General features: G+C 58.4%; 1 protein-coding gene across 3 annotated transcripts in view; it reads left to right on the top strand.

Moving 5' to 3' along the window:
- Positions 1-27,190, top strand: part of CYTH1 (cytohesin 1) — an 80,493-nt gene extending 53,303 nt beyond the window's left edge. For 2 of the 3 annotated variants that reach the window (XM_043585708.1, XM_043585707.1), the window contains exons 2-13: positions 5,871-5,953; positions 7,496-7,560; positions 9,593-9,659; positions 9,957-10,075; positions 10,399-10,479; positions 10,888-11,000; positions 11,921-12,069; positions 12,431-12,542; positions 17,748-17,824; positions 21,069-21,140; positions 21,787-21,941; positions 25,408-27,190. In XM_043585708.1, the coding sequence (XP_043441643.1) occupies positions 5,871-5,953; positions 7,496-7,560; positions 9,593-9,659; positions 9,957-10,075; positions 10,399-10,479; positions 10,888-11,000; positions 11,921-12,069; positions 12,431-12,542; positions 17,748-17,824; positions 21,069-21,140; positions 21,787-21,941; positions 25,408-25,486 (1,172 nt within the window). In that variant the 3' untranslated portion in view covers positions 25,487-27,190. Of the gene's footprint in view, positions 1-5,870; positions 5,954-7,495; positions 7,561-9,592; positions 9,660-9,956; positions 10,076-10,398; positions 10,480-10,887; positions 11,001-11,920; positions 12,070-12,430; positions 12,544-17,745; positions 17,825-21,068; positions 21,141-21,786; positions 21,942-25,407 lie in introns of all 3 variants that reach the window. The other variant, XM_043585710.1, reaches the window with a different exon arrangement.
- Positions 27,191-27,689: the final 499 nt, after the last annotated feature.

The raw sequence follows: 27,689 nt of genomic DNA, 5'->3' as shown, positions 1-27,689 counted from the left end.
TGAAGAGCTGCCTTTTCTGTTGAACTTCATGGCGGACGGCCGGGCACCTGCTCGCGGCCGCGGCTGCGGAGCGGGGGAGCAGTGGCTGCGCCATGTGCGTATCGATGGGAGCTGTCCCTTTAAGACAGTCCTCCTTTGTGTATGCTGGTTGGAGCGCATTTCAGCTCAGGGGCTCTGCCTGCTGGTAAAATCTGCAGAGCAACATTGAAATAAAGAAATAAATGGAAGCTTCCCTTGTGTGGCTTTTCTGTTCACAGCTGAGCACAATGGCCCCTTGTTGTCGTGGGCACTTTAATCCCCTCGGTTCAACTGGAACCCTGCGAGGGACTGGGGAGGGCCCGTCCTGGACCGGTCCCCCTGCTGTAAGGGGGACACCTTGTCAATTAACCTTTGCGGGAATCATTCCCGAGGCCCCCAGACCCCCAGGCGCTCTGCTCCCCGCCTTTTGTGCTCAGGCCGCCGCCTCCCTGGTTGCGCTTCTTTTCAAGAGAAGGGGGCTCAGCCGCCTTCCTGGCACACAAGCGTGGCTGCAGCACGTGGCAGTCGGGGGAGGGAGGAGTTGTTTGTTGCTGTGCCATCTGGCCCATCAGCCGATCTTTTACAGTTTAACCCTCATGGCTTCGAGGGAAAGCCACGGCGTGGATACATGCCCTTCGGGGGGGGCCCATGCTGCTTTTCCAGCAAGGCTGGGTTCGGGGTGCATGTGGCTGTAAGCGGCCTGCCGGACCCGGGGGCGGGGGTGGGGTGGGCTGGGTCACTCACCCCTTGGGCTCCCCAGCCGCGGTTTCTATTCTTCTTGCTGTTAAGTGACACGAAGCATTTTCCCCGTGGCATCTGTTTTCCTCGTGGGCAACGTGGGGGTGAAGGCTTGTACTGAACGGGGCGTGTTACCTTGATGAGAGGCTAAGTGCAGGTGGTCCGTTTTCTTAAGTGCTGGGGTTTTCCTTGCCTCGGGAACAATTGCACGAGCATGATGAGATCTAAAGCTGCCCTCCTTTAGAAAGAAAAGTTCTCGGAAGATTTGCTGAACCAGAAGGGAAGCAGTGCTGTGGCTTCAGGTGGCTGAGTGTGGGATGCAGGGGGGCTTAGAGAGCCTGTGGTTAATGTCAGGAGACGGCATCGGAGTACATGTGAGCAAACGTCTTGTTCGTTCTCACTGCAAATTAGCCAGAAGCTGCTTCCTTGTGACCACCAGGACACGGAAGGCCCGTCTTTCCTGGTAACGTAGATTGACGTTTTTTTCATCTTAAAAATGCATAGCACCTACGTGTATTTTTTTTTTTTTAAGTGACTATTCAGGAGCCCTTGCCCCCCCCCCCCCTTCCCAGACCCATTCCCCAGAAGCAGCCGCTAGTAATTAACTTTTTCTGGCTTTCAGCGACCGGTAGGTGCTGCCACATGCGTATTAATACTCTCATCCCGCTGGTTATTTTATCAGCGTCAGAGATGGTCTCTCGACCTCTCTCACCGTGTGTCCTCTTCCTCTTCACTCTCCCCCCGTCCCATTCGTTGGTTCCTTTATTTTCACCTTTGGAACTTGCATTCGCACGTTTCCGACGTCATTTTCTTGTTCCCGACTCTGTAGGTCTGTCGCTGCTTTTTGTAAGCAGGTGCCTGGCGCCCTCCTTGCCTTTCCGTTCGCCCCTCCCCCGGCCTCCGCTGCAGGTACCGCGTGATTTCCATTAGCCTTTGTGCTGTGTGTGCAGGCCGGCTCCGCAAGGTGACGGCGGATACGCCGCACCGCCGCGAGGATGTTCCTGCGGCTCGGCCCGGAGCCCGCGTGTGCTCTGCTGGGCTCCCCCCTCGGGAGCCGGTCCCAGCGCCCAGGTCCAGTGGACTCCCCTTACCTTCCGCTGCCTGCCGCCGGCCGTGGCCGCCTCGTGATTCCCCTTCGGTGTCGTTTTCTCTGTTTCCAGTGATCGTCCTGGTGCTGTGGAGGGCAGGCCCAGGACCCCTCCCTTGCCTTCCCGTTGCTTCTCTGGGGTGCGGCTCTCGCAGCCCGTCATCGGTCTCCTGATCCGATCCGGTCATTCTGTCCGTGCGTGTGGGGGTGTGTGCTCCCGAGGGAGCCCCATCCTTGTGAACACGTTTTCCTCCTCCTGAGGGAGCACGGGGGGACAAACGTGGAGTCCTCCTGTGTCTGAAATGATTCTATTTTGCCCTCCCAGTTGACTGAGAATTCCAGGGTCAAAGTGGTTCCCGTGTGGACCCTTGAAAGCCCTTCCCGTCTCCCAGGGTCCAGCACGAACCAGCCACACCCTCCTTTCCCTTCCTGCTCACGGAGGTTCTAGGATCCTCTTTAATCCTCCAATTCTTGAATTTGTTTTCCAACTTTGAACGTTTACAACGTATGTTTCTCTGTGGGATTTGTAAAGACCTCAGGACACTGAGTCCGTTTCTGCTGCTGTTTTCAAGTGCTTTGACTCTTTATTCTGCGGGAGTACCTCACCTTTATCTTGTAATCCTTTTCTGGCAGGGGGGACAAAAATACGTTTATTTTCTAGGAGTGTGTTCTTGCGTTGTCCCTCTTTCAGGGTTTTCTGTTCTTTTCAAGTTTTCTTTTGTTCCGCTCCAGGGTGGGCTTTTGCTGTTTCTTGTTCGGGCCGTGGGCTCCGCTGCCTCCGTGGGTGCAGGAAAGACACGGGGCAGGTTCGGTGGGAGCTCCGCGTGCGGGGTGGGCCTCGTGTCAGCGGGGAGAGGGGGGGCTGCTTCAGGCCGGCTGGGCGCGGCCCTACTTTGCTGTAGGACAGACAGCACCCGGGTCCCCCAGCCTAGCTGCTGGCCCAGTTCTCCTGTTTTGCCTCGGGCGGATACGTGTGCAAGAGCTTCGATGTGCGGGGTGCTGTGGACGTGGCAGTGGTGGGCACGCGGAGTAGGTCTTCCAGAAGGGGTCGGCACTCTGCTTGCTCTGTCTGTCCCAGAAGTTTGTTGAAATCTCTTCTGCCAGTGGCCCCTCTCCCCGTAGTCTTTGATGTTGTAGGTTTATAGCTTTGTAAAAATGCCTTTACTGTTTCTAAAATAGTACCTTGGAAGGGGGAGGGCCAGCAGCACATTCTGAATTTAGAGCACAGAAACTAGACGGTGGCCTTCTAGAGAAACGGTCGTGTGTGAGCGCTCACCCAGAACGGCTGGGTGCTGAGGTTCTGGAAACAGAGCGGCCACAGAGAGTTTCCATGGAGAACGAGAAAAATCGGTTTCTCGGGGCGCACAGCGCTCTTGAGATACAAATTTTCTACACGATGGTTCTGGTTTTCGTCAGCCTCATTCTGAGGACTTAGTCTTGCCTCCGCCTGGGCAGGGACTCGCTGATCTGATTAAGCCGTCTCTGGCTTGAAAATCAAAGCCTGATGATTCTCCCCCATGGAACGGCTATTAAAAACGAACTGTTGCCTCAAATTTTCAAAGCCTGTTATGTTAGAACGAATATTTGTGTTCCAGGACCTCCGGAAATTGTTTCTTAAAGGACCTTCCGGTCCTCGTGGATTAGAAAATCTGCTCTGTGAAATCCGGAAACGTTAGCATGAACTCCTTTAAAGCCTGCTTTTCTCTAGAAGGGAGGATCTGCGTTTCGCCTTTTGTGTGGTCTCTCAAAGTAGGGTTGGCTCTGACTAGAGCTGATCTGTGACTCACAGGGGAGCACTCCCTCGGGGCTCTCAGGGACACAGCGAGGCCACTCCTGGAGGGTGACCCAGCCTGGGTTTCGGGGGTCCGCCGGAATCCCGCAGCCTCTAGCGTTAGTGGGACCCCGTGCATTAGTTCTGCGGTGACCTCACGGCCACCGTTAAGAAAACGAAGGGTAAAAATAAAATGATGGTGTCGGTGGGCTTCGCGTGGGGAAGGCATGGTTTTGACACCGTCGTGTGTGGAGAAGATCGGGTCGTGATGGCAAGTGCATTTTTCCGTGCGTCTTGGGGACGTTTAAAATTTGGGCACTTCTGGACAAGGGTGGGGGAAAGCTGGGTAGACAAGCGACAAGCCAGCTTACCTAATGCAGCTAAGGTACCTGTGCCGTGGGTGTCGTCGTTGTGTGTGCCGCTTCTACCCTCTTGTGTTGTCTTCCGTGATTTTCGTGAAACGTTTGGGGAAGGGAACTGGCCCCCGCGGGCCGTAAAGTTTCGGCGTCACAGTTCGAAAGAGAGTCGGGGGTCCTACGCTTTCAAGCAGGGCTGCTCTTCCAGCTGCGCGCTGTCCGGGCGAAACATGTACGCCGCAGGGGCACGTGGGTGGCTCGGTCGGTTAAGCTCCGACTCTCGGTTTTGGCTCAGGTCACGGTCGCGCTGACTGTGCGGAGCCTGCTGGGGAGTCTCTCTCTCCCTCTCTTTCTGCCCCTTCCCGGCTTATGCTTGACTCACTCCTGCTCTTTCTCTCTGCCAAAATAAATAAATGAACATTAGACACAAAAAGAAACGTAATATGAGCTGCGCATGCAGCGTTACTTTCTAGTAGCCCACGTGAGAGCCACTTAGAATCCTCTTTTGTTCGCCAGGTTACGAGTTCAGTGTGTAATCGACATCAGCCGTTATCAGAGAGATCTTTCCCTCTCTGTGTAAAGTCGATGCCCACCGTCCCTCTCAGACAGGTCCAGTCACATCTCAGGTGCTTCGTAGCCGCGTGTGGCCGTGGCTCCTGTACCACGTGGTGTGGCGCTGGCGCCTGCGTCGGGCCACAGGGGGGCCTTTCGCTCTTGTCCCAAAGGAAGCAGAAGCCACCACCTTCCAGCTCCCACTAAACGCCAGGCGGGGCGCGAGGCACTCTCTCCGTTGGACTCCGTGCGTGCGGCAGCCCGATGAAGCGGGTGAGGGTGTGCGCCTGCTTTGCAGGTGACAGCGTGTGGCCCGAACAGGCCACGTGACTTGTTAAAGCGACCCTAATTGGCGTGTGGTGGGCTGGCGCCGGGATCGGAGCCCAGGTTTTCCCCACGGACCGTGGGGCTTTCCGCAGCACGTTCAGAAGGGTCACCTGCGGGCTTCCATCCCGCGTCCCTGTGCTTACGGGCGAGGAGAGGCGGGCTCCGAGGAAGAGGTGCTTCGTGGGGAGAACCGTGCCTGTGAATTCGGCACTTTGTTCTCAGGATGAGAGCTTATTGAAACATATTCAAACAGGAGCGCCTGGGTGGCTCAGTCGGTGGAGCCTCTGACTCTTGGTTTCATCCCGGGTCATGATCTCACGGTTCTTGGGATCGAGCCCCACATTGGTCCCTGCGCTGACAGCACAGAGCCTGCTTGGGATTCTCTCTCTCCTTTTCTCTCTCCAAATAAGTCTAAAACCACCATACTCAACCGGAAGGGCATAAAGCAGCGAGAAAAGTCTCCGTGACCCAGTCCTCAGAGTTAAGCACTCCGTGGGGGGTACATCCTTCGAGATTTTTTTCCTCTGTACGTGTGTAATCCGTCCCCTCCCCCTCCAGCAATGGCACCGATGCGTTCACGTGGTTTCGCAGCCGCTGCGCCCCCCCCCCCCCACTTAAGGGTGTCACAGAAGTGGTTCGGGGTTCGGGGTGGGCCCGGCGAGGGGGCCGAGGCCTCGAGAGGCTGGCTCACCGGGGCCTGACGTGCCCCCGCTGTAAGGGCTGAAGATGGCCAGGGCTCGGCTGACAGTCCTTTCATCCCTGGCCAACCTCGTCTGACCTCAGGCCGCCTTTTCCCTCTCGTTTCCATGGCAAGTGCTCGTGGAGCAGAGCGGCTCTCTCATCGGGGTGCTCTCTTCCTTTGGTGAAGCCGGTGAACGAACGAACGGGAGCCAGAGCTGTCCCCGTTTCCAAAACGGGCTTCTCGCTGCTGCCGTGGTGTCCTTGTCCTTTTGTGGTCTCTGGAGTCTGTTTGTTTTTGGTGACAAAGCTTTCTTAGTAACATTTCCCTCCTTTCGTGTAGTTCCCAGTGACCTGACAGCAGAGGAGCGTCAGGAGCTGGAGAACATCCGGCGGAGAAAGCAGGAGCTGCTGGCCGACATTCAGGTAGGCGGTGCCAGCAGTGACACGTGCGGTGTGACAGGTGTCCTTCCCAGAGCCTCCTCACCAGGTGTCGGGAGTTGACCCCCCCGCCCCCACGGCCCGGGGCCGAGCCTCGTTACTGACGGTCACTTTGGCTCCGCCCGTGAGAAAGCAGACTCTTCGAGGGGTTGGGAAGGCCCCACCCGGCCGGTCCGCCGTCCTAGGTGACCCCCAAGTGGAGCCCGCGCTGCCACGTGGGGTGTGGGTGAGGCTCAGGTGCTTGGAACACCGACCTCAGGTCAGGCCCGGACCCGCGTCTGGTTCTGGCGCTGCCTCTTTCTGGAGGAGTGACTTCAGACACAAGGATCCAGGCTCTTTGAACTTGACAATGGAGACGCGGTTGATAGGTTGCCGTGAGGGTTGAATGAGGTCCTGCTCACCTGGGACTTAGCGTGGCTGCGGGTCCCTAGGAGACGCCTAGGCAGCCATGGCTGCTTCACCAGAGTTTTTCCAAGCTCCTTGGTGTAACCGCCACGCTTTGTAGAAGTAAGTCATAGGGGCGCCTGGGTGGCGCAGTCGGTTAAGCGGCCGACTTCGGCTCAGGTCATGATCTCATGGTCCGTGAGTTCGAGCCCCGCGTCAGGCTCTGTGCTGACAGCTCAGAGCTTGGATCCCGTTTCAGATTCTGTGTCTCCCTCTCTCTCTGACCCTCCCCTGCTCATGCTGTGTCTCTCTCTGTCTCAAAAATAAATAAACGTTAAAAAAAAAAGTTAAAAAAAAAAAAGAAGTAGGTCATAGAAGCCATTGGTTGGGCTCCTTTAGCCCTCGGGGCAGGGAGCTCGGGAGAGGGGAGGGCGGGGAGGGGACACACCCTGTGACCCCAGAGCTGCCCAGTATGGAGAGGAAAGACTTGCTCACGGTGTCGGTTTCAGTATCTTTGATCATCTGCGCAAATTCTCCGATTCCTGTTTCACTGATAAATGCCAGGAAGTCTGAGCAGACGTTCACTCAGAGCCCCCTTCACCGCGCCCGTCCAGCCCGTCCAGTCCGTCCAGTCCGAGGGTCTGCTTGCCTGCCTTGCAAAGGCCGGAGCGTGGGACGGACGATCCCCCTGCCGGCCGCTTGGCGGCAGTGTCGGCCCGGGCCAAGCACCCCCGGCCCCGCAGCCCTGGGCGTTTGGGCAGCTCTTCCCGAGTCTCCCAACACCTGCTGGGCTCCGAGAGGCTGTCTCCGGGCTGCCGTGTCTCAGTGGGAAGGCTGTGTTTTGCACAGTGCACACGACCAGAAGTTCTGTCCTAGACCGTAAGCTCCTCGAGGTCAGGGGCCGTCTTGTTCACCTTTGGTTCCCTGGAACGCTTCCTTCCTGGCAGGAGCGCCATAAATATTTGTCGAATAGATGCACTTCTCACTGTCTGTTTCCACGTTAAGGTGTTTTTTTGTTTTGTTTTTTTTTTTTTCCTGGTTTGTCTTTATTTCGTTTTGGTTTATTTGCTCTCGTTTTGGTTGGGGGGAGTTCTAGGAGATATGCCAGGCCCTCCTGGTAATTCCGGGCTGTCTGTTTTGTAGAGGCTGAAGGATGAGATAGCAGACGTGGCTAATGAAATCGAAACCCTGGGGTCCACAGAAGAAAGGTGAGTCTGTCCGGCCCCTGCTTGCGGCCCACAGACGGAGAAAGTGCACTTTCTGTCCTCGGTCCCCAGCAAGCACACGCACCCCCTGGGGCCCTTCAGTGCGGGGGCTCTGACCATGGGGGCTTTTCCACATCATTGCAGGGTGCAGGGCTGGAGCCAGAGAACCCCGAAGGCCCCTAAAGCCTGAAATAGCCCTTAAATGACTGTGGTCACTGCCGTCTCTTCCCTCGTTGTCCGTGGTGTTTGCATTTTAGGGTTTCTATTTTCCCTCTGTGCCAAGGAAAAGTTTAACGCTGCCCGCACCATTTCCAAGGAGGAGAGTGCGTAGACAGGACTTTATAGCGCCACACAAGGAGCGTTTGCAGGTTAACCACGTGAAGCGTCAGTGACTCCAGAGTTTAATTTTGAATGGGGTTCCCAGACCGTTTTCTAAGTACTTAATGCGATAACGGGGCTGTTTCTAACTCACTACACGTCTGTATTTTTCTAAGCCTAAGTCCCCTGTCTGGCTTCCTAAGACCATCTGATTTTGTTATTTTAAGCGGGTGTGGGAGGTGCCATTAGAGATTAGTGTAACCCACGTTCTGCAGAAAGTGGCCAGCTCATCACTTTCAGGCCCCGTGTTGTCACTTTGGGATTATAACCTTCTTAACTTGCCATTACAAAAATTTGTAGCTTTTTTTTTTTAATTTTTTTTTTCAACGTTTTATTTATTTTTGGGACAGAGAGAGACAGAGCATGAACGGGGGAGGGGCAGAGAGAGAAGGAGACACAGAATCGGAAACAGGCTCCAGGCTCCGAGCCATCAGCCCAGAGCCCGACGGGGGGCTCGAACTCCCGGACCGCGAGATCGTGACCTGGCTGAAGTCGGACGCTCAACCGACTGTGCCACCCAGGCGCCCCAAAAATTTGTAGCTTTAGAGCAGCGGATAAATTAGGGTTCGTCAAAATTTAAAGCTTGTGCTCTTAAAGATGCTGTGAAAAGAGAGGACTAGGTAAGCCACAGACCAGGAGAGACATTTGCAATACGCGTGTCTGAAATAGGATTTGCCTCTAGGATGTGTATGTGGAACACATGCTAATCAGTAACGAGAAGACGGCCCCGATGAGAGTGGGCCGGGGGTCCCTGGTGTCGGCGAGCGCTGGGGATAGAGTCGCGTGGCCGTGGGGAGACGGCGTGGCACTTTCTTGTAACGTGAGGCCGACGCCCGTGCCGTGGCCAGCAGGTCAGCGCCCGCCGTTCATTCGAGGGAGATGAACGCGCGCGCAGAAAAAGGCGTGTGTGGGAGTGCTTCCTGCGCTCTGACGTCACACGGTGCCAACGGGAGGCGGCTGCAGGCCACGGGCCTTTGTCCCGTGGGCAAAGGGACGGGCGGAGGGAGGTAACGCACGATGAGCTCACACAGCGCACCCTTGCTGGTGGTGAAAATGCTCTACAGCTGGTTACGGTGATGGTTGCACGGCCTCGTGAGCTTACGAGAAGTCGTTCGAATGTACAGTTAAGATGGGTTTATCGGGGCGCCTGGGTGGCGCAGTCGGTTAAGCATCCGACTTCAGCCAGGTCACGATCTCGCGGTCCGGGAGTTCGAGCCCCGCGTCGGGCTCTGGGCTGATGGCTCAGAGCCTGGAGCCTGTTTCCGATTCTGTGTCTCCCTCTCTCTCTGCCCCTCCCCCGTTCATGCTCTGTCTCTCTCTGTCCCAAAAATAAACAAACGTCAAAAAAAAAAAAAATTAAAAAAAAAAAGATGGGTTTATCGTATGATGTGTACATGCGACCTTAATGAAGTTTCTTTAAAAGTCACGTTAAAAAAAAAGGAAACGGGTGGGGTAGAAGGAGCAAACGAACGTGGCGTCAGGGTCGGGATTCCAGCCGACCTGCCACGCTGAGACCTACGCAGGCCCGTGCTTCCCTGGGTAGGGTTTTCAGAAATCCCTGTGAGCCGGCGGACGGATGCAGGTGGGGACGATGGCGGTCCCTCAGAACTTCCCGACCGCCTGGCGCGCCAACATGGCCGTGCTGGTTGTTTTTCAGGAAGAACATGCAGAGGAACAAGCAGGTGGCCATGGGCAGGAAGAAGTTTAACATGGACCCTAAAAAGGTAAGGTGCTGCCGGAGCCCTCGGGCTCTACGACGGGGTCTCTGCGGCGCTCGGTGGAGCTCCGCGGCGCCCGTCCCAGCTCCCTGCCCTTCTGTAGAGCACACGTCACGTGGTCCGCGCTAAGCCGTGGCTCCTCAGGGGGCTTCCCCGACCCCGACCCCGTGTGTCAGCCGCCGAGTACTTATTAGACACTTCCCGTGTGTCCGGAGTGCCCACACCCCCTCTTGTCTGCCCTTCCGCCTCCTTTCTGGAGGTTTCCTGGGTGAGCGTCGTTGGCGTCTGTGCTGCCTTTTCTAGGGGATCCAGTTCTTGATAGAGAACGACCTGCTGAAGAATGCTTGCGAGGACCTCGCCCAGTTCTTGTACAAAGGGGAAGGCCTCAACAAGACAGCCATTGGTGACTACCTGGGGGAGAGGTAAGGCCTGGAGAGACACCTGTGGCAGAGCGGGTGGGTCAGGGGTTCCGGGAGGCTCTGGGCCCTTGAAGAGAGTCTTGTCCTACGGCAGCAGTAGCCACCCCGGCACTGAGAGGGTCCTTCTGGGGAATAGTGGCTGACGTCGCGGAGGCGTGGGGACAGAGGGACATGGTTCCTTCCTTGCCGTGTGTGCGGAGCCCGCGGGACCGTGGCACTCAGCACGGAACACTGCCTGGCTGGGGACGGCCTGATTCTCAGAGTCGGTGCCTGACTTCCGCTCCCCCCCCCCCCCCCCCCCCCGCATCTTTTGTTTCTCTTGATAGAGACGAGTTTAATATCCAGGTTCTTCATGCGTTTGTGGAGTTACATGAGTTCACTGACCTTAACCTTGTCCAAGCGTTACGGTGAGTGAGTTTGAGGAGGGCGCCCCAGAAGGTGGGAGGGGCACAGAGAGAGGGAGACACAGAATCGGAAGCGGATTCCAGGCTCTGAGCTGTCAGCACAGAGCCCAGCGCGGGGCTCGAACCCACGAACTGTGAGATCGTGACCGGAGCCGGAGTCGGACGCTTACGCGACCGAGCCACCCAGGCGCCCCGTGAATTTTTTTTCTAATTTGCGGCTTGGAAAACCCTTTGATTCCCCGTCTTAGAGTAGGAAGTCAGCAGTTGCCGCGCTTCAGAAGCCAGCAGCCGGCAGGTTTCCCTTCGTCCCTTGGGATTCAAATCCACGGGGAGTGTTAACAGCCGTACCTGCGGAAGGTGGGGGTCTCCCCGGGCCCCAGCCCAGTGACACAGCCCGTCCTCACCACTCAGGCAGTTCCTGTGGAGCTTCCGGCTGCCAGGAGAGGCCCAGAAGATCGACCGCATGATGGAGGCGTTCGCCCAGCGATACTGCCGGTGCAACAATGGCGTGTTCCAGTCCACAGGTAGGGCGGTCCCGCTCCCCGGTGCCGACCGCCATTTTGCACGAGATCCTTCCTCGGCTCTGGACAGTTGCCAAAACAAAAGGTTCACGCCGGGAACATGGATTTAGACGTTGGCTGCGATAGTGAGAAGTTGGGCAGGATCCAAAAGTCCAGGGAGGAGGGACGAAGGGGTGGGAATCTACGTCGTAGTGTCTGTGAGTGAGGCCACGTGCTGCAACCACTAAAAATCACATTCTTCATCTCCGTGGCTGGCTTATCTTGTAACTAGAAGTTCGAAAAGCGCAGCATAGGAACTCCAGTCGATACCACCGTGATCCCGCTGTGGTGACAGGCGGGAGTAACGTGCAGTGTGCCGTGCGCCCGAAACCACTGGAACGCTGTGTGTCCGCTCTGCCTCGGTGTGAGAAAAAGAATGAAAAGAAGTTATGTGTACAAAAAGAGGTTTTATTGCCCCGAGAGAATGCTAAAGGTTAGCAGGGTGGCGGGATGCGAAACGGCGTGTCTGTTCCGATTGCAGTTCTGTCAGGAGGGTGCGTCCTGAGGTACGTTAGTCACGTGCTGCCGGTGGGCGCGTCCGTTCGTTCGTGGGATGGCGGAAATAAGTCGTTACCGGGTGGTGGCATCGTAGGCGTTCTGTGTTTTCTTTCTTCTACGTTGTGCTGTTCTTCGGGTTGTCTGCGGAGTAGCCGCTCTCCTTTAGCGATCTGAAAAATAATCCCCTGTAAGGCCTGAACGGTCGCCGCGCCGTTTTGTGTCCCGCCCTCTTTGGTTAGTGGTATGTAACTTTCAGTTAGAGGGCGTCCGGGCGTGAGGATCGGTCTCGTTCTTTCGAGAGCACGTCTTGTGTTCTTGATCTCGTTGGGTATTTCTTGTTCCCTCAGGTGGGATGCTTCTGATCGTTTGTTTGCTTTTCTCTTCAGACACTTGTTACGTCCTCTCGTTTGCCATCATCATGTTGAACACCAGCCTGCACAACCCCAACGTCAAAGACAAGCCCACCGTGGAGAGGTTCATCGCCATGAATCGCGGCATCAACGACGGAGGAGATCTGCCCGAGGAGCTGCTCCGGGTGAGCGCGCTCTGAGCGGGAGACAGGGACGGGGACAGGAGAGAGGCCTGTCGCTTAAGTGTGTGAATTCCGTGAAGGCGCGGGCAGTGTGGCCGGCCGGGGGGCTCGCCGGGGGACAGGGCAGTGGTTTGGGAGTCTGACTCTCAAAGCACGAGAGCAATTTCTTGCTTAATTATCCACTAGGCACCTTATTTATTTTGTCCCTGGGAGCTGCCTGAAGGCGGCACGGGTCACGCTCTGCCGTTCTTGGTGCCTAACAGACGTGTGGCCCGTAACACGTGCTTATTGCGTGAATGAAGAGAAAGGGGAGGGGGAAGACCCTTCTAGAACCAGAGACATGCAGTGTCCTCTTTTATCCCAGAATCTGTATGAGAGCATAAAAAACGAACCCTTTAAAATCCCAGAAGACGACGGGAATGACCTCACCCACACTTTCTTCAATCCAGACCGAGAAGGCTGGCTGTTGAAACTCGGTAAGTAACGCACTCTGGGTCAGGACTCCCGACGCGGAATCTTAGGACGGCCGCACACGTGCGCTCACACACACACACACACACACACACACACACACGTGCGCTGTGGGGTGGTGGGGGTTGGTGACAGGAGGCGCTGTGGAGAGCGCCAACGAGTTGCTGTGAACTCGTACTCTCCCAGCAAGCTCCACCTCCAGAAGGGAAGCGAACGCACGGTCAGCGCAGTGCCCCCCGTGGGATATGTAGATACCGCTGGGGACAGACTCACTGTCCGTGAACGCGGCTCCCGTGGGCGCGCGCTCCACGGTGTGACTCCGGAGGTGATCGACCGGGTTTTGTTGCGAGGCACTTCCCAGAGGACCTGGCCCTCTTCCTCTCTCCGCCCTCTCAGTCCCTGGGAGGGTGGCCAGCGGCGTCCGTCTCTTTTCTTGCCGTCACACCAAGCGTATCTGGTGCTCCCGCCTCCCCCTCCCCCCCCCCCCCCCCCCAGCGCATCATCACCTCCCCCTGCATCCGGCTCCCACAGGCAGTGTGCATGGCAAACCTGAGCCCTTGGCTGCAGCGCCACCCACAGCGGTCTTCCTCCTCCTCGGGCAGTGGTCCCCCCGCCCCCGCCTCCCCTCCAGCCAAATCAGCCCCCCTGATGGGTTTTTTTTTTTTCCCCATTCCCAAAAAGAACGAAAAAAAGTATTCATCTTCCCTCTGCCAGAAGTGAGGCCATGTTGCTGAGGTCTGTGGTCCTGCCTCGTGTGCAGGTGACAGAGTAACCAAAAGGAGAAGCAGTAGGGTTTTCGTGTCATTCGTGCCCACACGTGACTATTTCGTCAATTGTTCCAGAACACGGGGAGAGCCCCTGGACATAGTCACAGCGGTGTTTTGGCCCTGAGAGAACACGTACGTTCCTGTTGTCTTGTGCCTCCGCCTTTTGACGCACGGTTCCCTCATCGTCAGGAGGCGTTTGCTAGAATGATCCCCCCTCTACCGTTTCAGCCGCTAGTCCCAGTGAAGTCAGAAGCTGTTTCTCTCTTGCTCTGACACCTCTGGGAGCCGCTGAAACGGAATCTGTCATCTCTGACTAGTTCAGGCGGCGGTAGGATTTCTGTTTCCTTTAAAAAGCGTGTCCCAAGTCCTTGTGTTTCGGTCTAATGACTTAATTTATAAATTCTCCTCAAAGCACCGGTCAGAGGCTTGACCATCTCTCGAGTGAGTCAGCATTTCTCCTGTGTTCAAAAGCCAGCAGAACCTTTGAAGATAAGGCTCTAAAGCCGCTCACCCCAGAGACCGCCGTCCCGCTCTGTGTCTTGACTGCCCGGCGGGTCGAGCTAAGAGGAAACCCGCTGGAAACGGGAAAGTACATCCCAGCTTGGATTTACTTCCCCTCCAGTGAAATTTGTTTCGGTGCTAATGCTGAGTGGTAGCTTTGACAGCCCAGGTGCTAAAATTAGAGCAGTGCAGAGAAGATCTTGGCTCTTGCACCAGGATGGCATGCAAATTCATGAGGCATCCTGTATCTTTAAAAGGAAAAAACATGAACGGAATGTGGGCCTTGTTTTCAGGTCCTCGAATTACCTTTTCTAAACCTCCTCCGAACCAGGAACCGACCGTTCGCATCGTGTTTTCGTTGTGGCCACTTAGACTCACCCCCGTGTGCTCACAGGCTGCGGAAGGCAGGGCCTCCGGCCGCCTGCAGCGGTGTGTGTGTGTGTGTCTGTGTTTGCAGATAGCCGTAAGAACGCGTGTTCTCGTGCGCACACACATGTACGTATGTATTCATGGGAACGTGTGTGCGCGTTCTTGCACACGCTTCACGAAGCGGTCGGCATCTGAAGAAAGACAGTAAACTTTCCCCGGAGTAGTCGTCAGACTCTCTCAGCCCTAGACTCTGGATGTGCTGATAAACGTTAGCTTTGTGAGGACCGACCTGTAGCATTTTGGGGGCCCGGTTTTCGGTGGCGCCGCGGACACTGCCTTCCCCGGCTGGCGTGTGGCGGTTCGAACCGGCTGCCCCTTCACGCGCCAGGCAGTGGCGGGTGTCCCGCTAGGGATTTTCGATTTTGACTCCCCCAGGCAGACGTGAATGACTAATACGTTGCACTTAAAGGTTAAGGAGTCGGGTTTAATTTCTTTGTTTTAATTTTCTTTTCTCCCTCATTTGTATGTTTCCATGATTTTGGCTCTCCTTTTCCTTGCCCCAAACTCCAGGAGGTATGTAACCCACCCCCCACCCCCCCCCCCACCTGCTCGCTCGCTCTGCCAAGGCCACTCTACTTGCCGCAGCGTTTTCTTATTTTGTTCCTTTCGGTCATTTTGTTTTTTAATCGCTGGTGGTAGTGTTAATGCTGCTTCTAACTTACTGTACAGTCCCTAGGGAACTGGTCAGGCTCAGGGGTTCACGGTGTCCCTTTTACGACGAGTACACGGTGCATCAGACAGCTAGGTACCAGGCCGTGGAATAACGGAAACTTTACTGACGGCGGTAATGCAGGAAACCTCCGAAGGGTGGGTTTCTAAAAGCAGAGGGAGAATTCACTGGATTTTGCCTTGGAATGACCGGCCAGGCGAATCCTGTGTGCATTGCATTCAAATTGGCACCTGTGAATTACGGTGATTTCTCAGGCGGAGAAGAGGAGGAAGGGGAGGGAGCTTTGCCTTCCCAGTGCCACGTGTGCTTCTGGTATGTCCTGAGCAGAAGGCACACCGGGACAGGAAGTGAATGACACAGCTCGGGACATTTGCCTTTGCGTGAAACAGGGAAATGGCATCTCCTAAACTCAAAGTGATGCCAACCTGGAAAAAAAAAGACAAAACCCAGAAGCCCCTCCCAGAAGTCCTGGGGATGAGGGGACCGCATTACGCCCTCGGCTCCGTATTTCATGGTTCTGTTTTTCTCCCTCCTCTTTTTCAATGACTATTGTTCAAAACCCCAAATTGGCCCTTTAGTCATGTTGTTGGTATCTCTTCTCCATTTGCTGATTTGGGGAGTATGTTTTTCCTAGAGGAGGAGCCCCTCAAGTGTGTGCTCCAGCGTTACTCGAGCGGAGAGCTGCACGTAGAAAGAACAGCCCCGACAGTGACGTTCGTTAGAACCTTCTGGGGGGTTGTCAGCTCTAGGGAAGAGGGCGCCTGGCCGTTACGGGGGTGGGAGGGGTCCTGTGAGTTCCACAGGGACTGTCCTAGGTGCGCGCATTGGTCTGTCTGCTTGTTTCATGTCTGTTTCTTTCAACATGGAAATGTCCCCCCGCGACCTCCGTAATCCCTCACGGCAGAGGTCTCTGTAACGCAGCAGATTGTCAGGGGAAATCAAGCTTTCATAATCAGGGAGGGAATCTTCCCGGCTTCGCTTTTCCTCCTAGATTTCCTTCCACCTTCTTCCTTTCCGCATCTGACCCCTCCTCCATGCCCTCCGAAGCCCCGAGTGCCCCTGGGTGGTCCTGTGGGGGGAGCGCATGGGAGTCAGCATGGTCGAGGTGTCCCGTGTACAGAGCCCTGCGTGGGGATGACGGCCCGCGAGGCAGAAGAGCCGATTTCTCAGGCCCTCGAGTGGGGGAGGGGGCTTCCTTTTTGTAACATATCGGCTCCAGTTCTAAATATGTTCCTTGTTTTCTTTGGCACCCTCGTTTGTTTCGATGCTGCCCAGCCTCTCCCACTTTCCACACGCATGTCCCATTTCCACCTGTGGTTTTTCTCCTGATTCATGCCCTAGGGCCTTAGGGACCGGAGGCACAGGCTCACCTCAGCTGGCAAACGGCCGCAGGGGGTCCGTCCTCGCTTGGCGCTGGCACAGGGCCCCCGGCGGGTGGGCAGCGTGCGCGTGCTGACGGCAGAGCCCTTCGTAAGCTGGGTCTGTGCCGCTTAGAACCGTGGCGCCTTGCGATGGGTCCCTTAACCTCCCCGGGGTTCGGGCCCCCACACAGAGCCGGAAGAGGGACCGGAAAGCCCCGCGGTCCCGCTTGATGCCGGGACCGGCGCTGGGCGCGTCATTCCCGTCACTCGACGGGCAGTGCTCACGCCCCGTCGGGAAGCATCCTCGCACCTGGCGGCACAGCCTTACAGGCACGCTGCTCTCAGCTGCCTCTGGCGAGGGGCAGGAGAGCTCTGCACCCCAGAGGCCTTTGCGAGGCGCGGGGGAGCGATGTTCCCTGTAGGCAGAGTCTCCACAAGAGCACCAGCTGCTGGGGCAGCAGGAAGTGCTTCCAAAACGGCACGCGTGTCACGGCGCGAGAAGGCCTTGGCCTAACTCGTGTGGGCTCCGCGTCCAGAAAGCCGCCCCTTGCCCGACGTGGGCGGGGTGGGGACGGGCTCGGCTCACGGCCGCGAGGAGCGCACACGTGGCTTCACGGAAACCGCTCGCGGCTGAGCCTCGCTCCCGAGGGTCCCCCTCCGCGTAGGATTGCGGCCCCCGCGTTGCGGTCTCACTCAGACCTCGCGGAGGGTGAAGGGGCCCCTGGGCGCCCGCGGCCGCTGCTCTTAGCGCCCGTCTGGCCCGCGGCCCCTCCTCCAGGCCGTCGTGTCCGGAGCTCCAGGTGGGGAGCCCGGGCTGGGGAGGTCCTTGAGCGCTTTTTGCGCCTGGGCTGGTCCAGGACTCTGGGGAGGTTCCATTGGTAGGACGCCGGCCCTCAGAAGCTGGGAAGCCAGAGTAGAAGCTCACTCGAATCAGGAAGGTGGGGTAGAGGGCGAAACCACGGGAGTCTGAGTTCCACATTCCAGGAAACCCGTAGATTTGCCCCCGAAGGGGTTAACACGTCTGAGTCCCCCTTTCTTCCCTCCCGCGGAGCCCCTCCATGTGTGCCCCGGGCCGGGGCTGCCCCTCTCCCCCCTTTCTCTTCTGTGGGCCCGTCCCCGCCACGCCGGTGGGCTTCTGCTGGCGCGTCTCCGGCCCAGCCAGGCTCGCCCCGCGCGTCCTCCTCGCCCGGGCATCCCTCCCCGAAGCCATGCTCTCATCCCACCATCCCGAGCTCATCTCCGGGGGCCGCCCGACCTGCTTGCTGTGCTTGCTCCCACGGACTTTCACTCTGTGAAAGGCGCTTCTGTTCTGGCTCTGTGTCTTGTCACGGATGTAAATTTTGCCATGGCCTCCATGTTCTCCCGGTGCCTGCCCCCGCTTCCTCCTCCCTCACGCTCTTCGAGGGGAGAGTTTCGTGCGTCACGGAGCCCGCTCCGGCCCGCCGGCCTCCTGTCGGACACGCGTCTCTTTTTGCTCTGCAGGTGGCAGGGTCAAGACTTGGAAAAGGCGCTGGTTTATTCTGACCGACAACTGCCTTTACTACTTTGAATACACAACGGTGAGCGCCTGCCCGTCGGCTGTGGGACCAGGGGTGGGCCCGGCCTCCGTGGCCGCTGCCGCTCTAGTCCGATGCGGTTGGAGGCGGCCGTGGGGAGGGGGCGCGAGGGGACCCGAGGCGAAGAGGGGGAGCCGGGACGGACCCCAGAGCCGGGGGCCCCGGAGATGCTTTGGGCGTCTCGGCGAAGGTGCTGTGGCTCGGAGCCCACGTCCCCCCGCCGGGATCGGGGCAGGAGAAGCCCGGAGGGGCAGGCGGCAGCCTGACAGGACAGACGGCGTTAGAAATGGGGTTCGGGGCCGGGTCCGAAAGAGTGAACTTGGGTCAGGTGCCAAGGAAGAGTTTGTGGCCTCCTCGAAAGGGAGGTGGAGGAAATGTCGTTGTGGAGAATTCAGATGTTCTGGTTGGTGGAGAGGCAGTCCAGGGGTGAAAGGCCTAAGAGGGGAGAAAGTGAAATGAGATGGGGGGGCTGGAAACCACCTGCAGTTTTAAACTGAAGTTTTCTTGAAGCGTGCAAGTTTTGTTGGTTTTCAGCGGGAACGGAATAATAACTGTAAATACGTGTCACATGTAAGTTTTTAAAAAAATTTTTTTAACGTTTATTGATTTTTGAGAGACAGAGAGACAGAGCGTGGTGGGGGGGGGGAGGGGGCAGAGAGAGAGAGGGAGACACAGAATCCAAAGCAGCTTCCCTGAGCCGTCAGCACAGAGTCCGACGCGGGGCTCGAACTCCCAGACTGTGAGATCGTGACCTGAGCCGAAGTCGGACGCCCGGCTGACTGAGCCACCCACGCACCCCAAGTCTCTTGTGATAAGAGCCTGTGAGAATGAAGATTACAAGATAAGACCTTTTCTGAGGCTCCCTCTGATGCAGCCCCCCGAAAGCCTGGGGGTCGGCTGGGGCCCAGCCCAGCTCCCCACCTGCAACTCGATCCTCTGTCACGTCTCTGGTGGGACCTGTGCCTTGGATGAATCAGGGCGCTGAGTTGGGGACAGCCGGTGTCTGTTCTGACCCTCCTGCGGCAGTGAGGACGAGGAAGCGTCTTTTGTAGCAAATGCAGAACAAGCGTCACTTAAATGGAAGATGAAAGTCCCGGGTGCACAGCTTAGGAGGAGCCGCGGCCCCGGCACGTTCCTGGCCACGCGGCCAGGTGGCTTTCTTTGGTGGCGTTCCCTCACCGTGGACGCCATGCGGGTGCAACTTCTCACGCGGCGAGTGTGTATCAGCCTGTGATTCAGGCACTCGGTCCGGGAGGGAACCACTGACGACAGTCATTTCTGCCTGTTCCACCCCCGAAGTACCACTCAGAACGGCGTGGTACCTTCCTCTCTGTCCCCTCCCATCCCCCGCCCAGCCCAGATTTTGCCTTTTTCCTCAACGATCTCAAGACTGAGGACATCTCAAAAGTCGTGTTTGGATTTTTTCATTGTTCTCCGGGTCAGAATGAAACACGTACAGGCACGCGAACGTGATACGCCCGAGCACTGGCTCAGTCTCCGTGGCGGTGCAGCGAGATTCTAGAACCCTGTGTCCTTCGGGGTGCTGACCGGCGGCATCATGGAGTCCTGCACTCGGTGCCAGCACTGCATCAGGCCGTCGGAAGGCAGGGAGGTTTCTGCAGACGCTGAGGGGGCCTCGCAGTTAACGTGGTGGGCAGAACTTCCACGCAGAATCGCCTAGAACAGCGACGGGATCCAGTAGCAGCGGGGGGGTGGGGGCGGGGGCGGGAAGAGGGACCAGCAGGGGTGGGGGCATCTCTGTGAAGCCCCCGCTGCCTCCCCATTGCCCTGAGTCGGAGAGAAGCAAACCCAGCAGAACTGTTTCCCTCTGCAGCGTCAGGGAAGACGCTCTGGGCTGTAAACTCAGTTGGGAAAACCGTCCACCGGGGGTGTGCGTCCACAAGCATTATATCTGCCCCAAGCTGATGCTGGACGTTCGCAGTCCCCAAGGAGAGCTGCGGCTCGGCAGGTGTCTGAGGCGGCCCTGCCCTTGGCTCACCGTGCTCTCGTGACACCGTGGAAGGGGCCGGAACACAAACTGTCCGACCCCCCGCCCCCACCCCAGGTTCAGACTGGAAAACAAATGAGGATCGCAGTGATGTATTTAGAATATAGCTGTGTGATCGTAGGCTTGTAACTTACGCATTAACAAGTTAGAACTTTAAGGAGAACAGATCAGCCGAGAATAAAGTCCCTATCGTAGAGGAACGGTTGAGACAGTCAGGGAGCTAGTATCTGGAAAAAACCAAGTATTAAACCGGCTCGAGAGAAGGTAGCCAGTTCTGGAGGACAGAGAAAGGTGATCCCAGTACCAGACTCCTGGCATCTGCATGTGCCAGGACACCCTGTGTTGTGTGGGGTCACGCCCTGGAAAAGAAAAGGAACCTGGATCTGCAAATCGAGAGTGCACAGAGTCTCAGGGACATTTGCCGCAGGAGCTCGGTGCCCAGCTACACTGTTGAACTTGGAACGAAGTCTTTGGCTGTCGGTTGGCTGCATATCCAGGAGAGGGAGGTGTGAAGGCTGACATCAGATGTCTGGCAGGCGGGGAGAGAGTCTGTGTGTGTGTGTGTGTGTGTGTGTGTGTGTGTGTGTGTGTGTGTGTAGGGGCCTTTGCCAAGAGGGGAAGTGCTGGAGGGGGGCCACTGGGGCCGAGGGCAGGCAGGGGTGTTGTAGCTCTGTTCCGGACAGGAGTTTAGGTGCATTTTTAGATGTCCGTGGGGTTGTCAGGAAGGCGGTTTCTCTTTGAAGACGGTGCAGTCTGGCGAGGGGGAAGATGGGGCGGGCCGTAAGTCTATACACACAGCTCGGCCCCTGGCATCTGGGGCACCGAGCAGGGCACCTGGAGTGAGACCAGGGCTTCCCGGGGTTGCCGACACTGGAACACGGGCTGATGAGATGAGGCAGGGGGCCAGGCAGAGAAGCGGGGTGGTCTCCTGAGTGGGAGCGGCTAGCGTGCTCCCCGCTTGCGGGCCTCCCGTGGGCTCCTGCCGCATTCAGTCTTTCAGGGGCCTCCCCCGGGCGTTCTCCTTGCAGAGGCCTCTGGTTACAGGGGGCCCCATACCCGTACGTTCCTGACCCTTTTCTGATTCTAGAGCGTGGGGTGTGGGCCCTAGAGCAGATCTGTGAGCTCGAGGCCACGGGGGAGGAGCAGAGGAGCCGGGGGAGTTGTGGGCGAGGAACGCGGCAGGGTGCGTGCTCGTGCTTGTGACGCCAGAAGTAAGGACTTCACGCCTCTGTCCTGCAGGATAAGGAGCCCCGGGGAATCATCCCGTTAGAGAATCTGAGCATCCGGGAGGTGGAAGACTCCAAAAAACCAGTGAGTATTCGGGGGGCAGGGGGACAGAAGGGACGGGTGTAGCGGGTCTTTGACAAGGACTGAAATTGCCAAGATCCACTTAGAACTGAAAAGTAGCGTCGTCCCTCTAACGTGGCCTGCCTTTAAAACTGTCTTCCGTGTTCAAACCAAAGATGAGGCAGTAAGTGACCTCTTCGTTCTGTCCGTGTGGCTTAGTGTCACCTGTTGAGTGTCACACGAGGGATGGAATTGTCCCTGCTTAAAAGGCAGTGGCAGGCGCTCATGATGGGGCCACTCGTGGGAGGCCCTTCGGGTACCTTACAGATCCCTCTCCTTGGGAGTCCGGCGACGCGGCTGGGGGCGGGGGCGGGGGCGGGGGCTAAACCGCATCCCTGTGACGTCCGGCTCTCCCTGCTTTCGGTTTGTTGGGAGCAGGACAGACGTGTGTGTATCTGGCTGGTGCCTTCGCTGTCAGCCTTGTTGACGTGCAGCCTGCGTTCTGCAGATTTCCACCTCTAGGCTCCTCTTCCCCGTAGGGAAATCCGCATTGCCTATATTTTACGGAGGTCAGGACAGTCTTTTGAGGAGTAAAGTAACGTTGTTTCTGTGTCGGTGGGCAGCTCTCTCAGATCTTTGTCGCCCTGTCCCTCTCTTTTCTGATTCTCAGAACTGCTTCGAGCTCTACATCCCCGACAACAAAGACCAAGTAATCAAGGCCTGTAAGACCGAGGCCGACGGGCGGGTGGTGGAAGGGAACCACACGGTCTACCGCATCTCAGCCCCGACGCCCGAGGAGAAGGACGAGTGGATTAAATGCATCAAGTAGGTGGCATCTGAAAAATAGACCTGCTTTCACCTGACAAGGGCTCTCACCTCTCTCAGGCACTTACTTTTCAAATTTTATTTATTTATTTTTTTGAACAAGAGTACAAGTGGTGGGGGGGGGGGGGAGAGAGAGAGAGACACAGAGAGAGAGAGAGAGAGAGAGAGAGAGAGAGAGAGAGAGGATCCTAAGCAGGGCCCATGCTCAGTGAGGAGCCCAACATGGGGCCGGATCCCGCGACCCTGGGATCATAACCTGAGCCGAAGTCAAGAGTCGGACGCTCGGGCTCCTGAGTCATCCAGGTGCCCCTCTCAAATGCTTTATTGCTGCGGCTGTTGAGTGCCGCCCGCCTCTGTCCTGGGTCCTGTGTGAGAGCTGGAATTCCCAGGCTGCTTTTCAGTGGGTCTTTATTTATTTTTTTTATTTTTTTATTTTTTTTTAACGTTTTATTTTATTTTTGAGACAGAGAGAGACAGAGCATGAACGGGGGAGGGGCAGAGAGAGAGAGGGAGACACAGAATCTGAAACAGGCTCCAGGCTCTGAGCTGTCAGCACAGAGCCCGATGCGGGGCTCAAACTCACGGACCGCGAGATCGTGACCTGGCTGAAGTCGGACGCTTAACCGACTGCGCCACCCAGGCGCCCCTCAGTGGGTCTTGAGCTGCTTGACCACGACAGCGTGTTTAAGAGAGCACGTCAAACCGAGGCTTCCCAAAGTGCACCTCGTAGACCCGAGGAGGGGGCGGGTGACCGGGCTGACAGGCACAGGTGCCATTTGTCCAGCTGGTCTCCCACATCGTAGGAAGCGGGTCTCGTTTTCAGGACGGCAGCTCAGTGGAGATAAAATATCATCACATTTCGTGAGTCTCCCTCAGTGGTACGTTGTCCCGTTTACAGGGGAGGAAACTGAGGACCGTGGAGGTCGTGTAATTTCCCAGAGTCACATGGGTGCGACCCAGGGCCCCAAGACCGACTTGCACTGTTCACGGCTGCGCTGTGGGGAGGGAACACGGTTGTCAGGGTTACGGAGGTACAGACAGCAGCGGCCCCGGGCTCGGCTCTGCCCGCCTGGCTGAGCGGCACGGTGCGGGGGTGACTGCGGCGAGGGCTGTCCGCATGTGGCGAGCCGCCTCCTCCCTCCCTGGGACCTCTGTGGGGCCTGTCCAGACGGCCATCGTGCCCGCGTGTGTGGTGTGGCTGCTGTCTCTGAGAGCGCGTCCTTGCTCTCCCCGTCGGGTGCTTGGTCCGCCAGGCGTCACCGGCCCTTTCCTTAGTCTGCTCGTTACTGGGCTCTGTGACTCCCCCGGAGTCCAGGGGGGCGGCCCTGACCGGGTGACCTGAGGCCCTGCAGCCCCGCACGGCCCCTGTGACGGGCGCTCTCCTGCCCGGGCCACAGCCTGCTCCTGAGGGGGGAGCACTGTAGCTTGGAGTCTGCTGTGGTGGCAGGGCCAGGGTGAAACAGCAAACAGATGAGTGAAGGCGGGGCAGAGGACAGACTCACCCAGAGTCAGCCCGGAAGTCCTTCCTGGGCGCGCCGCCTGCCCTCCCGGCAGACCTCGGCTTCCCCACGGCACGGCGGTGAATGGCGGGCTCCCTGGTGACTGGGCACGCCTCCCACCCCTTCGGAGCGATGGGGAAGGCTCCCGGGACGTCTGGGGGTGAGACCGGGTCACGTGGTGGGCATGCTCAGCGCGCCCCGGGCCCTGGTAGCTTCTCCCCCCCGCCCCTCGATGTGTGGCGTCTGCAGGGGCCCTGTGTGACCCTCGCCCAGCAGACGAGGCTCCAGTGTCCCTGTGGACGCTGGGTCGTCACCACCAGTAAACGAGACAGAGCCCTCCGCTTGTGGCGAGCACGGGGTGCCCCAGGGAAGGGCTGGTCACTAGATGGTACACGTGAGACGAGACGTACACGGTGTGTTCGCTAGCCGGCATTTGAAGAAACACTTAAACGCCCTCCACTGAGGTCTGGGCAGGGGAGTCGCCGTGCCCTGGGCATCCTGGGCGGTGAGTGGCCCTCGTCCACGTATCCCACGCTCTGTTTTTACCGTACATCTTATAAAAACCACTTAATTCTTTAATCCTTATGGAACTTATTTTTAGTATGTGGTTCGAGGTGAGGGACACAACTCACGCCCTCAGCCGAATGGACGGTCGTCCTGATAGCTGATTCGCCAGTCGGAGGCGCCCTCTGCAGTTTTCCCACGCCCCCGTGTGTGCGTGGCCCACGGGCTGTGGACCCCTTGTGTGATCACGGGGGCGTCAGAGCGCGTTTTGTTCTGTGGCCGCTCACGGCCTCCCCCGCGCTGCTCTTTCAGATGGTCTGCTCTGCAGCCGGGGAAGCTGGGCGTTGTGCGAAGTCAGGTCCGCCGTGCCGTTCCGTCCTTCAGGGAGCGTGCACACAGGCCCTCCCCGGGGCCGCTCTGCCCAGCACCGCCTCGTCTCCGGTGCGGGGTTCACACTGTTCGTGCTCTCTGGGCGCCGTCTCCCTACCCTTCACCGCAGCCTGGGGAGTAGAGGCATCCCGTTTTCCAGATGAGGCCACTGAGGCACACAGCAAGGCCCATCCCAGTGTCCAGAGCCACAGGGGTGGTGCTGGTGCTCAGACTGAGCCCGTGACTCCAGAAGCCGCGCTCCTGGCGGCCGTGCGGCCCTCAGCCTCGGCGCCGTGGCTCCCGACACTTTAACTGATGCCTTCGTGGCAAGTGCCCTCGGGACACGTGCCGGGGACTGTCGGTTCTCGCTGCCCCGAGGAGCCGTGGAGACACTCCTCAGGGACACGTGACCTCGGTTGAACAGGTCGCAGTCAGTTGGCCGAGCGGTCATCCACCCTGGTCAGCGGGGCTTGCGAGCTCGTGTGGAAAGTAGTCCGCTCGCGGAAGGCTTCAGGACGCCCGCGCCGCAACCTGCTTGCGAGCCGGGAGTGACGGTGACACGGGGCCGGCCCTGCCGTCACCATCCTGCGCCGTGTCTCCGGGGCAGGGCCGGGACACAGGCTCCCTCCTCACCGGGCTGTGCACACAGAGCGGAGCAGGCCTGGCCGGCCGCTCCCCGAGGGCCCAGCGAGGGTGTGGACGGCCCAGTTGCGCGGCTGTCGAGTCGGTGGGCCCGGGACAGACCGCCTGCCGTGGACGGGTCGGGTAGTGTGGCGCCCGCGGTCTTCGTGGAGCTCCGGTGCCACACTTGTCCTTCTGGGCTGGAACGCGGTTCCGTGCTGCCCGTAAGTCCAGGTAGAAACAGGCAGGAAACGCTCCGGAATCGTCTCGTCACACGCACCGTGCGTCTCTCTCGAAGCTCGTGTCCCTTCGGTCGTCGTGTGGACCCCGTGGAGGTTGGCCCCACTGCCTTGGCCTTTGCGGTGGCCGTCGAGCGGGGCAGGGGGCACCCGTGCTACTGCGGGAGCCCCAGCCTGGGCTCGTCTCCGGGCCTGTTCTCAGTCTTGTCTCTTTTGTCCCCTCTCTGTGTCCAGAGCAGCCATCAGCAGGGACCCTTTCTATGAGATGCTGGCGGCGCGGAAGAAGAAGGTCTCCTCCACGAAAAGACACTGAGCCTGCGCAGCGAGCGGCCCCCGGCGTGCGAGGCGTGCGAGGCGTGCGAGGCCCTGGGCTCTGTCTCCCGTCCCCCCCACGGGCGGGGCCGGGCTGCCGAGCAGGGGCGTCACCTGCTGGGAGTCACCCCGGATTCCTAGACACTGGCTTCAGCTCTCGCTGTCTGTTTTTTAAGTGGGAGAGGGTAGGCGGTGGCACCGGCGGGGAGGGCGGGGATGCCCGAGCGGCGGGGGGGTCTTGAGCCTTTCTCTCCGGAAAGAACAGAGCCCAGCCCGTCGGCAAACCCGCCCCCTTCAGGTCTCTCGCTCGGCAGGTCTGGCAGCGGAGCTCGAAGCCAACTGGTTACCTCTCGGTTATCTCCCTGTGAAGAAGCCTTCAACCCTGCACCGAAAATACACGTGCCGATATATTAGTATACGCTGAGAAAAAAGTGGAACGGAAGACAAGCCACGTACTATAAAGATATATTTTTGTGTTTTGAAAGAAAGAAAAAGTTAAAGTAGCGCCTTTGCACGGCGTTCTGCCCGGCGTGGTGGCCTCTCCGGGGCGGCAGGTCCCCGGGCAGCTGGCGGGTGCCGCGGGGGCTCCGACCCGGCCGGGACTCCGTGCCCCGCGGCCTGCGGCGGCCCGCGTCTCCCTTCCAAGTGCCGGGGCCGCCGAGGGGAGGAGAGGGTCCCGGCCGCTCATCTTCTCTCTTTCCAAATCCTTCTTGTTGGGCTTTAAGATGCAAGGTCAGCCTTTTCCTTGAGCTAAATAGCCAGTAACCAAAACTGTGAGGACGGTGACCCCAGCGAGGTTCCGGCTGATCTGCTTCTGACTTGGTGGCTCCCCGTCCCCCAGACCTTCCTCCTCGTTTTAGAGGACGGGGGTCTTCCCTGATCACCTTAGGTCTTCGGCTCCTCTGCCTCAAAGCCGGCCCCGCCCTGGGCGCATATTGGGGGGGGGGCCCCCCGAGAGGCAGGTGGGGCGAGGGGTGACGAGGCCGGCCTCAACTGGAGCTGGCCTCGCCCCTCCTAACGTAACGGTGTGAAGGGAGCCACGAAAGGCAGTCGTCCTGCTGTTCTCTCAGGGACTCTCGGGGCCGCTCCTGCCGCTCGTCCGGGCTGGATGGCGCCTGGCCCGGGCCATCCCGGCGCCCCCAAACGGCCGGGGACCAGGCGGTGCACGCGCTGCCTCACGGAAGAGGAGCTGGCGGTCTCCTCGGGCCGCGCCACCCCTGCTCCGCCGGCACCGTCCGGTGGAAATCGCTTCCGTAAAAGGGCACGAAGGGGGTGCTGAGCGGGGTACCCTCTGGGGCCCCCCACTTCATACAGGTCCTACCGGGGCTCGTGAGGGCGGCGGAAGGGGGTCTGGGCTGGATGCCCGCGGCCGGCCGGGTCCCGTGCCCCGGTTCTGGCAGATAGCAGAGAGGCCCCTGCGTCAGTATTCGTCTATTTATCAGAGGTGTACATAATCCGTGTATAGTTTTTCTCCTTTTAGATTATTTTGTATTTGTTTAAAAAAAAAGAAAAGTTTTGTCAAAACATAAAATATAAAGAAACGACTGAAAGTTGTCGACAGGGTTTCAAAAAACTTATAATTATTATCCCAGTTGTCTTGCGTTTGTATTTTTGTTTCTTTGTTTTGTTCTGTTTTGTTTTTTTTTGGCATTGGAAACGAGCACCAAGGAACCGCAGCGAATAAACTCCACGTCTGCCCAAAGCAGCTGTGTCGTGTGCGGCCTCCTTTGTTCCCTGGTGACCGTGAGCAGGAGGGCCGTGGCCGGCGGGCGCGCCCAGGCGGGGGCCGAGTGACCTCGGTCGCGCGGCCGTCCGTCCGTCCGTCTGTCCGCGGTCCGGCAGTAACGCGCGTGGGAAGTCGGGCCAGGCGCTGTCTTGTGCTCTGCAGGAGACCGCTCACCGCTTGCCCCCTTTTGTCTCAGAGAAACAAGGGACCAACCTCCAACGTCGAGCTAAGGTCGAGAAATGCGCCTTCGGCTGGCGGAACATACGTCGCGTGTTTCAGTTTGCAGCCGTGCCCACGCGGCAGCGGGGAAGAGTCGCGGGGAGCCGGAACCGCCCAGAACACGGGCGGGCCCGGGCCTGCCCCTCACTGGCGGTGCTTTCCCTGAAACAGCAGCGCGTCCCCGTCCCCGTCCCCGTCCCCGTCCCCGTCCTTGCTTCTCGCGGGTTTGGGGCGCTTCGCCTCCAGGCCTTCTCGATCT

This window comes from Prionailurus bengalensis, chromosome E1, assembly GCF_016509475.1.
Source record: "Prionailurus bengalensis isolate Pbe53 chromosome E1, Fcat_Pben_1.1_paternal_pri, whole genome shotgun sequence".
NCBI lineage: Eukaryota > Metazoa > Chordata > Mammalia > Carnivora > Felidae > Prionailurus > Prionailurus bengalensis.
This window is presented reverse-complemented; position numbering and strand designations above follow the sequence as displayed.